This window comes from Melanotaenia boesemani, chromosome 2 (genome assembly GCF_017639745.1).
Source record: "Melanotaenia boesemani isolate fMelBoe1 chromosome 2, fMelBoe1.pri, whole genome shotgun sequence".
Classification (NCBI taxonomy): Eukaryota; Metazoa; Chordata; class Actinopteri; order Atheriniformes; family Melanotaeniidae; genus Melanotaenia; species Melanotaenia boesemani.
Window position 1 is genome coordinate 20488768 of NC_055683.1, and position 10977 is coordinate 20499744.

Genomic DNA, 10977 nt, shown 5'->3' on the forward strand with positions numbered 1-10977 from the left:
TAATACCCTCCTGCTGCAGATAATTAGCTGGAACAACCCATTGAGGTGGGACTTGAATTCAAAAGCTCACAAATACCCACATAAATTTCTACATAAAACAACAACCTGCAAAACAGAATACAGTGAATCAATATTTACATATACACATATCGATAAATAATTCAATAACTAATTCTGTAGCATAATTCAAAGACACATTGCATTAATGTAAACTGCTTCCCCACCTCCTCGTTAGCATGGTTTGTTCCACAAGCTCATGCAGGGAATTGGGCTTACTTCTCTCTCTTTTTCTTTTTTTTTTTTTTTTTCCCTCCCCTGCCTCCCCTACTCTGCCAAGAAGACAACAAGAGGTGAGTACTGCCATTACTTTGCTGAACAAAATAGAAAAAAACATCAAAAATGTTGTTTACTAAAATCTGAAAATACTCATTTAAGTTCTCTTTTACAGAAGCAGGATGGCCAGTCCCCCTCTGCAAACAAATACAAATAATTTACACTTTGTTCAATATGTTCATATAACTATCAATTAATCTGTGTGATCATCAAATTAAACTCTGCCAATCATTCAGTTAACATTAGTATGAACAGTATGAACAGGGTAGTGTAGTTCAGCTGGTTGAGTAGCTACACCATGTACCACAGCTCCACAGTGCAGCAGTTCCAGGTTTGAGTCCTGGTTTGGGGCCCTTTGCTGCTCCCTGCTCTCTCTGACCCACCTGTTCCTCTCCAGCTACTATTGAATCAAAAGCCTGTAGAGACAAAAATCCTTTAAAAAAAATTTTGTATGAACAGTGGTGGTGATGGAACCACAGGTCTCATCACAAAGCCAGTGTAATCATCTGAAGGCTGGAGTTATATGATCCACCTTTTAATTTTTGTGAGGACTTTAGCAGCAGTGTTCTGGACTAACTGCCATTGTCTGTCCAGTAATCTACTCTACTAAAGATAAATGCATGGACAAGTTTTTCTAATTCCTGCTGAGACATCAGTCCTTTAATCCTTAAGTTGTGCTGACTTCACAACTGTCCTAATGTACTGGTAACTGCTAAAGTTCAGGTCTGAGTCCATGACTACTCCCAGATTTCTGGCTTGAATGTTGGTATTAGCTGTTTGAAGCTAACTTTAACTTTCTCCCTGGACTCCAAAAACTATTTCAGTTTTGTCATTTTTAACTATTTAGTATGATGCCTTTCTCTTTGCATGTGCCAGAGTCATTGAGTGGGTCCAAACTGAAGTAAGGAACTTCTTTTCCATCCATCCATTGTCCATGCCTGCTTGTTCCAATGCAGAGTTGCAGGGGGAGGGTGGGGCCCATCCCAACGGCTACTAGACAAAAGGCTCAGTACACCCTGGACAGGTCACCAGTCCACATGGCTAACACAGAGAAAACCAATCACTCAAACTCATACTGTCTAAACTAGTCAATTAATTGAAACAGGTAAGTTAAAAAAGACCAGGAAGTACTAAACTTTTCATGGTCAGTCTTTAACAAATGTCATTTGTTTATCTGCAGGACATTTGTCTGTATGTTGCACCTAATATCCACACAACTAATTACTAAAGGCAAAGTCAGAATATGGATTTGAAAATGTCCTTTTTAAAGAGGGTCATAAATGATCTGTATTTGTGGAAGGTACAACAGAAACCACACATTTCATAGAAAGTAGCCTACAAATAAACACTATCCATACTACATAAATCACATAATCTGATTCTAATAAAAACACGAATAAGGAACATCATGGATCCAAAATACCTAAAAATATGACCGTATACCCCGTAGGTAGGTAGGAATATGATTTACAGAAAATAGCATTTTAAAAGGTGGAATACTCGAGACCAAAGAGTTCTCGAACTTTCTTTTAGTTAGACAAGTGTAGACTAGGCTATTGTCAGCAATGGAGAAGATTAACAATGGAGACAAAAACTAGCTAATGAAGCAGAAAAACTGCCAAGACGAAGGGGGTATACTTCCCATGCCAAGTGCATCTTAAATACCTCCATGTTAAACTAATTTTACAAAGTAAAAAAATAGTGCTTTTTTTTCTTTTTTTTTAAATCTAAACTGTCAGGATATACTGAATGTACTGTAAAATGAATAAATATTAAGGGTTATAGTTGCATCTGATTCAGATCTGCAAGCCACTCAGAATATTTTAAATTTCCTCCTAAAAGTAAGAGTAGGACCAAACATTATGTATGTAAAGGCATAAACAGACATAAGTCAAAATAAATAAACGTTATAAGAGATTCAAGATCTTTTATTGTCATTATGGAAGCACAGCAGAATTTTGAGTCTCTCGGCTTAAGCACACATAAGAACTAGAAATGTAACAGGCACAAATACAGTAAGTTAAAAAAAGAAAAGATACATAAACACCTATTTACAGGAAATGAATCACAGTGGACTAATATTTACAGGGTTGATAAAGTGCATTGTAGTGCAAGGATGGGGGTGTGTGGAGGGTTGGGTGCATGGTTGAGAGTACTGTAGAGGTCAGAAGAAATGTGGATATCCAGGAACTTAATGCTGTCCACACGCTCCAGTTGTCTCTACGTGTATGCAGAGAGGAGCGTGCTCAGTTTGCCTGGACCTCCTGTAATCTAATATGACCTCCCTTGTCTTGGTGTTTAGAACCAGTTTGTTCTTGGAACACCACATTGTGAGACTCTGAACCTCTTCTCTGCAGTGGGTTTCATCATTGGATATGAGACCCACCACGGTCGTATCGTCCACAAACTTCACAGGCATGTTGGTGGGGTGGATGGCGTAGCAGTCCTGTGTAAGGAGGGCAGGGCTGAGCACACAACCCTGCAGCGTTCCAGTGTTAAAGTTTTTTTATTTTCTCCACTCAGTGGCATATACTTTTTTTTTTCTGCATTTCATACCATCAGTAAGTTTTCTTCAGTTTTACTAAACTGTGTGGTCAGTGGAGGTTTATAGTGGGAATACTGCGCTCAGTCGCTGTAAAAATAAACACAGACAAAAGCTTGGACTTGAACATTTGTAACTAAATCTGGTCACTTTGGCTGTGTGTGATTTTTGTTCTTTGTTTAAATAATAAATTTTATTTAAAGTGCCTTTCAGGAAACTCAAGGTCACTTTACAATTAAAACAAATTAAAGTAATTAGATACAAAAGTAAAATAAGTCTAAATGCAATACAAATGAGTAAAATAAAACTTTTAAAACAGATTTACAGCAGTTTTTTGTCTGTTTTTGGTCTGTGTGCCATATTTTGCTTGGCAGATTTGCTCTATCAAGGGAGACATGTTATATACATGGCTGCCCTTGATATTTTTATTATTTTTATTGTAGTCTTATTTTCTTTAGTCTTTATATGTCAGATTTACAGCAGTTAAACAGATGAAGAAGGGTTAAAAGTTATAGGCAAGTTTGAACAGGTGAGTTTTGAGATGAGATTCAAAAAGAGGGAGTAACATGAAGGTAGAAGGGTGCTTCAGGATTTGGGAGCAGAGCAGCTAAAAGCCTTTCTCCCCATGGTAACAAGGCGAGGGGGCAGTAAGATGGGGAGAGGAAGAGGATCTTGAGGAACAGAGCGGGCGGCAGTGGCTCAGGTGGTAAAGCAGGTCGTCCAATGATCGGAAGGTCGGCGGTTCGATTCCCGCTCCCGCAGTCAACACTTAACCCTCCTTGCCTCCAGTGTTGGCATCGCTGGTGTATGAATGTGTGGATGAATGTTCGGTGATGGTCGGAGAGGCCGTAGGCGCAGACTGGCAGCCACGTTTCCGTCAGCTTGCCCCAGGGCAGCTGTGGCTACACAAGTAGCTTACCATCACCAGGTATGAGTGAGGAGTGTGGATGAATAATGGATTCACAATGTAAAGCGCTTTGGGTGCCTTGAAAAGCGCTATATAAATCTAATCCATTATTATTATTATTAGAGCAGATGAGTGAGATGATTAATGGTCTGAATGGAACAAATAAGGATTGGGAATTTATAGGGAGCCAGTGAAGCTGTTGTAGAACAGGGGTGATGTGGTAAGAGGATGGGGTTTTAGAAATTATGCGGGCAGCAGAATTCTGGACCAGTTAAAGTTTTTGGAGTGATTTGTGAGGTAGACCGAAAAGAAGGGAGTTGACCAGGCTGTGGACCAGGACAACAGTGGGGTGAGAGAGGGGCGAAGGGGATCATGTTAAGAAGATGGAAGTATGCAGACTGAGTTATGTTATTGATGTGAGCTTGAAAAGATAAGGCGCTATCGAGGATGACACCCAGACTCTGAACCTGACGGGAAGGAGTTGTCGGAGTGAGAAGCTTTTAGTTTTGGAAAGTGTAGAAGGTGTGCCGATGAGAATGACCTTGGTTTTACTTCTATTAAGAAAATTGGATAATCAAGGCTTAAAGTCATCTAAACAGTTGGAGAGAGAGAGAGAGAGGGGAGGTGGGAAGGATTTTAAAATTGTACTGGTATGTGTCCTGACCATCGAGATCTGCAGACAGCACCTTAACTAGTCACAGAACAGTTTGAGAAAGGATGGAGCCATTTTGTAATTATCTGCCCACTGAACTTAGACACAGCAAGTCTCTTTACTAACTGTAGATCCCATCTTAAAAAATTTAACATTGTAAGAATTTTTAGTTTTTAATATACTTAAGGAACCTGACTTCCCTTATCGTAACGTACGTAGAACCTTTTGTAGAAGCGCTATAGAAAATATTATCTTAGGCTTTTAGTGTGAGATTGGTAAGTAAACAGTATTTCTCATCATATCTTAACTAACTTAAAGTCTGCCTCATCAGCCAGAACTGGGTGGGAGATTTTTATTTCTTTTAATTGCCCCAATACACCATGCTTGGCCATTCCTTATAACTTGAGGTAATCTGTGACATTCATTTCTTGTTTCTCTCCTTTTATATCCCATACAAGTACACGTGAACAATGGGTGATGAGGTTGTTGTCTATAACATTAACTGAATCAGTATAAGCAAACTTCTTCATAAGACAATAATTAAAAACTAAAACAGTAACTACAGCCAAGATGCAGATAGATGCACTTCTACTTCTCAAAATTTTGGTTGGAGTGGTCAACGACCAACCTCTTGTGAAGTCATTCGTTTTTTCCCCAAAATTCCTAACAGCAGAATGCTACGTGTAAACTTTCAAACTCCATGCAGATATGTGCAACAATAAATGTGCACATGTAATTGTTGCCTCTAAAGTCAGCAAGTACTCCTGTGGGCTTGAAAAGTTTAGCCCATGGCAGGGAGTAGCCATTTTGTCTTGTGGAAAAAAGAAAAAGTTGTTGTACAAAGTGGTGCCTCAGGGCAAAGCCAAACAAAAGCAGCACTGTCAGTGATTCAAGAATGAGCTCTAAATCTGGAGTAAACACAACCTAGATTGTATTTAAAATGTAATCTAAATATCCAGAGTATTTAATGTTTGTGATTTTGGACAGCAAATAAAACCAACTCTAAATGCAAAACAACAGTTTTATTGAAATACACAGGTTTGCATTCCTTTATTGCAATCATTGCCTGCCAGGCACATCAACAGAGGGGACAGGCTGGCACCAGAATACCATGAATGTGCGTCACGATGTGGATGAAAAGGTGATTATCGATGAGCCCACCTGGACACAGGCAGGCTGCGAGCTTGTCCAGAGTTCACTTGTCTTCAGCCGTTTTAATTTAAAACATAAACAGGCCTACCCCAAGCAAAACTGAAAAGGCATGTTCTCAGATAAAGAAAGCAATGAAGACAAAGCAGAAAAGTACCTGCACACAACATTCACATAAAATCAGAATGGAATTTCTTTTTGGAAGCAAACATCTTCATCATTGTCTCGAATCTTGCCATTTTTCGGCATCTATTTGGCATGCATCTTCGGAGACTGTGCTCTTGATGGCAAATAAACTGTTATACACATTTTAAGTAATAAAGCAATAAAAATGAAAACTGCTAAGCTGATAAGGCTTCTGATTATACAGACACATGTACAGTATCTCAATTTTGCCAAATTTAAAAATCGGTCTGGCTGTACAAAAACATGTAGCGCAAGTTGAACTCCCTGAAATATTTAACATACCACTGGCGAGACCATCTGTCCACCCCTTTTGACTGAATGCCTACACATTGCAGTTTAAAACAAGCAGCCATTTGACATTTGAACACATCTTCAATTATTTTTTTTTTGCTAAACCACATGTTAAATGTGCTACTAGTTCCAACATCTTAACCATTCTTTAATTTCAAAACCGTTGTGCCATTTTGAAATTGTGCTTCAACCAAACTACATCTATATATGCTTAAAACGCAAAACAAGCAACCACAAAATGACGATTATCAGTGTTACAGTCAATGTGATTAAGTAACCATTAGCCACTTATTTAACTTGTTGGTGATTGTATCATTGCAGGATTCAGTAAAGAGCAATATAAAGAATCATACACAGAGCTTTGAAGTCAGAAAAGGAGCAGAAAGTGCAAGAAGTTGAAGACAAAACAAACCAGGAATCTGGTGTGAACAACAAAAATTTATGGTCTTGAGTTTTGTAGACAAACATTAGCAGACAAGTGTAGGAATGAGTGAAGATTAATAAGGGAGCAGGAAAGGACACAAACGGCATGTGGCGTGCTCAGCTGATCAGTAGAATATCACACTAGACTTTCCTCCAGGGGGATTGAGGACCCTGTTATGAGACCGAGGCTTAGGTCCCAGGTGAGGCTCATGGTTCTTCAGTGATGTCTCCTCAGAAGTTACAGAAGGTGGTTCAACCTGTGGAGGAGCTGAGACAGCTGCAGGCTCCTCCTTGGGTGACACAGGAGCTGGGGAGGCCGTTTCTTCCTTCACCACTGGTTGACTAACTTTGGCTTCAGCAGGTGCTTCAGGAGAAAATAAAAAAATCTTACAAAACCAGCAAAGTAACCTTAAAGTCAACTAGCACTAAAAACAAAATACATAAATAATAAAAAACACAAAGAACAATCCCAGGAGCACAACTGAAATATTGCAAATAAAACTTATAAAGCATGTAGATTTGATGGATATACTTGATTCCATCACTATAACTTAATTTTAGATGCTTTAACATCTACATTTAAGTTCACTTGTCACCACAGAAAAGATTTACTCATGGAATAATTGAGACCTCATTGTTTCATTAATGTACGTGAAACCTATCCGCATAGCTGTTTACATTTTTACCCAGTGGGGGGAAGGGTTGCATTAAATAGTAGTAAATCATATTCCTGAAAAGGAGAAAATCACTGCTTCTTGCTTCATGTTGTATGAATTTAGAATCCACAACAAACATACCCATTATTGGTATGGCATAAACCCAAAAAGCCTCTTTGGATAAGCTTCCATTTTAAATGAAAACATCTAATTTTCTATTTAACTTAAATCACAAGTTTGTCCCATGGATATTTCAATAGAAGGAAAGCTTGGTGCAAATCTAAAATTACAACCACAAGATAAATACTGGGAGGACTGTTGTGGATGCGCAGAAAACTGAAAAGGTCCATGTTTTAAGTGGTCACAGAGTGTCTGAAAGCTTCTAAATTATACTGGTGAGATTTGGGGAAATACACTTGATTCAAAGTGTTACTGCATAGTGAGCCCCACTAGCATGTTTTATGTAAAATGTTTTACTTACCAGGTGATTCAGGCTCAGGTCCTACACTTAGATTGTCCTGTTAAAAAAGAAAAAAAAAAAAAGTTGTAAGTTCCATGATCAATGGAGGGAAAATAAAAACAATGCGGTTTAAATATTAATAGTGCTTCAAGTTATGCAGGAACCTGAATTCTGTTAAAATCTGAGTAACTGTTTGATATAAAATGGCAGCCTCTTTTAGGCCATACTGTCTGGGAATAAAATAGGTTAGGGTTTTACATAGAAAAGACTATAATATGTACCAATGTACATTTAAGTGTAGTTAAGGGTTCCAAACCTGGATCAAAGGGGAGAACTGTAACCATGTTTTGATGTAGCATAAATACATTCAAGCAAATGCTTTATCATCGTTAGACCACACTGGGGCACCTCTTTGGTATGAGTTAATGCAGTTGAAATAAACAGGCTACTTTTTCTTCATCCATGCTCTGTTGCTAAACCTTCACTTAAAATCTGCGCAGCATGAGCATGGCACAATGAAATGTACAATGTGTGGGAAAATTAAGCTCCTGCCATGAATCAGTAATGATGAATATTCAAAAAGAGGAGACTGATTTAGCGAAAGTGCGAAGAATGAGGAGGGTAGTGAAAGTGCAGCTGCAAAACCAGTATATCATCAAATCCTGTGACTGGATACAGAGTACCACTGATACACCAGTAACTCTAAACTTAATAGAGCCAACACAATCGTACAGCAACAGTACGATACTCAACACCTGCAGAGACAAAGCATCAAATGTATTACTGAGGTATTCCCAGAATTTTTCCAGCATTTAAGTGAGAAAGGTTGCTCACGGGTAGTAACGTGCACACAAAAGAAAAAAAAGTCTAAACTTAATATAGCTATTATTGTACAAATTAAGAGTAAAGATGCTCCAATGACTACACCTTTTCCAAATTAAAAACATTATCTCCTCATCTGCACAATGAATACATTTCTAATTTGGCGTCAAATAATCCTTTTAGGGCGTCTCTTTTCTTTTGTGTATCATTTTGGAGAAGAGACTTAAAAAGGAAAAAATAATTAGGCAACTAATTTTAAATCTAGTTGAATTTAATCCAAGTGGAACATAAAAGGTTTAAGAGGTGGGCTGCCTACCTTTGGCTTATTTGGGTGATTTCGGCATGGGCTTTGGACAGATGCACTCTCTGCAGCCCCAAATATGTTGCTGGTTGGTCCACCTGGAGGTACAGGTTTCTGTGATTGAGCTGGAGGTTCGGGTTCACCAAATATTCCACTACTTTTCCCACCTGCATTAAGTATTATCAGGATATTTTAAGTTTGTTTTTTTTAAATCAGTGATGATGGCTTTATAAAATTAGCTTCTACGGTCATATAAAAATTAGAAAACAAAAAAACAAAACTTAAGCCACTTGAATATATGTTAACCTTCAGCCTAACTCTAGGTGCATAAGAAAATGAGTGCCGTATACTGAACACATTCAGAAAAGGCAGCAATTCAGTGACATTCGCTGAGGTTACAGGGAAAATTTAGCAAATAAGTCAGTATAATCTGTCGGATCTCTTTAGATCGTTTTTAAAACAGAAGATTGAACTCAAACCCATCTCTGCTATATCAAATACTTACCAAAATCTGGAGGTGGACTGTGTGCAAACATAGGAGTCAAAATATTTGTACAGGAATGATCACATTAAAGTAACAAATTTCCCACCTAGGACATAAACATATGTTGTGAGTTGTATGGCTCTGCAAATCCATAGTCTGACCTGGTGGATTGGAGCGTCTGGATACAGGCTGGGGCTCCTCTGCTGGAGCAAAAACATTGGAGGCCATCTTATTAGTTCTTCTTGATGCTGCAGCATCATCTTCATAGCCACCAAACAGATTACTGGAGCCACCACCAGGAGGCTGCAACACCCTACAGGACAAAACATAACAAAAACCTTTAAGCTTATATTGCTTTCAAATTGGCAATCTGCAGCAAGTTTCAAATGAATGAACCCAAAACTACCCCATAACTGAATGCAACAGGCAGTATTTTCAAAGCGTCTGATTGTAAGATTGTTTAATTTTAGATACATACTCACCCTGTCGGACCATATAGTACTGTACATATTATTTATTTATTTTTATAATTGTGTATGTGTTCTTGTTTGAAATCACGTGTGTGCTTGTGCTTACTGCACCTGTAGCGTTGCAACAAAGCAATTTCCCCACTGAGGGACAAATAAAGGTTTTATTCTTTTTTTGTGCCGAGTTCACAATTAGAAAGCACTGCGTAACCTGGCTAGAAATGTCAGTGTCACAAACACCAAACGCAGCCAAATAACAGGTTATCTGATTATATACCCGGGAATGGTACCATACGTCCGAAAACTAATTTGTTAGTTTGACGAGATTCTTTCTTAAATTATTAGGTGTCTAAACTTGTGTAAAGTCAATAATTTTATTAAGTTGACCCAAAAAACTGATGCCGTCGACACACCCACAAAAAACAAAAAAAATTCCACTTAACCTCATGTAACAAGGACAATGTGACCACAAAGCTTTTGTTGGCGTATACTAAAGACGAGCACATTTCCTACTTCCGCAGGCGCCGCAGACAACGCCTGGTCGGCTAGCTTAAAAGCTATCTTGACTCTCAAGTTTGCTAACGAGCAACTTAAAGCTACGTAGCTTAAGTAAGAATATAATCAAATACTTTGAGAACAACTAACCTATGAAGAACTATAAGTGACAGCTAAAAGTTTGGAGAAAATAGCTGAAAACTGAAGGTGCGAAAACACTTTAAGATATCCTGACAATGTTAACCGACATTCTGATGTACGAATTGTCCGAGCGTCTGCATACCAATAGAAAAAAAACGCACTCTTGGCTGATTCTTTCAGATAAACAATAAGCATGACTTTACTCTTCACCTAGAACTTGGTTTTGCGCTGGAGTCCAATCCTTGAAACATGTTCGTCGAAGTCATGGCGGTTGATTTTAGAGCCGTGAAGTTTCCAAAAACAACTTCGTTTGTTTGCCACCTAGACGTCCAGCAAGTTCCCCCTTGCCTGCCTGCCCTGCGCGTGCCCAACTAAACTCCGGATAAGACCACCCTACTGTGACACAGAAGAATATTATTGGTCCAAGGCCTGTCTGCTGTGATAAAGTGCGCTCGTTTTATAGCAACCTGACTCACTCAGAAAAATGATAATAGTGATAGTTGCGTCGGAGATTAAGACATGATTGTTGTCCATATTTATGGTTACTATATATAGTTTTTTTTTTAAATATCTCAGTTACACTTTTTTAAAAATTCATCCGAATGGTTCAGTATTTTATATAACTTCTATTTAAATTGGAAACAGCCCACCCTGACAGTGTGCAAATA

The 10977-nt window shown here is 38.4% G+C and overlaps 1 protein-coding gene across 2 annotated transcripts; it reads right to left on the reverse strand.

The window, feature by feature from the left end:
• Window positions 1-5441: 5441 nt before the first annotated feature.
• On the reverse strand, window positions 5442-10697 carry jpt2 (Jupiter microtubule associated homolog 2). 2 transcript variants are annotated; one of them, XM_041972321.1, is made up of 5 exons: window positions 10520-10697; window positions 9368-9519; window positions 8738-8820; window positions 7621-7657; window positions 5442-6847 (listed from the first exon to the last, which is right to left on the reverse strand). In XM_041972321.1, the coding sequence occupies exons 1-5, from the start codon at window positions 10573-10575 to the stop codon at window positions 6609-6611; spliced, it is 567 nt and encodes a 188-aa protein (XP_041828255.1). In that variant the 5' UTR covers window positions 10576-10697; the 3' UTR covers window positions 5442-6608. The 2 variants fall into 2 exon arrangements, with proteins under 2 accessions (XP_041828255.1, XP_041828245.1); XM_041972311.1 differs by having other exon boundaries at window positions 8738-8889.
• Between the last annotated feature and the right edge of the window lie 280 nt (window positions 10698-10977).

Bases quoted from the DNA above. Each gene is read 5' to 3' on its own strand.
- jpt2 (XM_041972311.1), bottom strand. From the start codon at position 10,575: ATGACTTCGACGAACATGTTTCAAGGATTGGACTCCAGCGCAAAACCA. The intron at 9,520-10,519 runs GTGAAGAGTAAA...TTTGTCCTGTAG, and splicing joins AGCGCAAAACCAAGTTCTAG to GGTGTTGCAGCCTCCTGGTG. The intron at 8,890-9,367 runs GTCAGACTATGG...TACTTAATGCAG, and splicing joins CAGACGCTCCAATCCACCAG to GTGGGAAAAGTAGTGGAATA.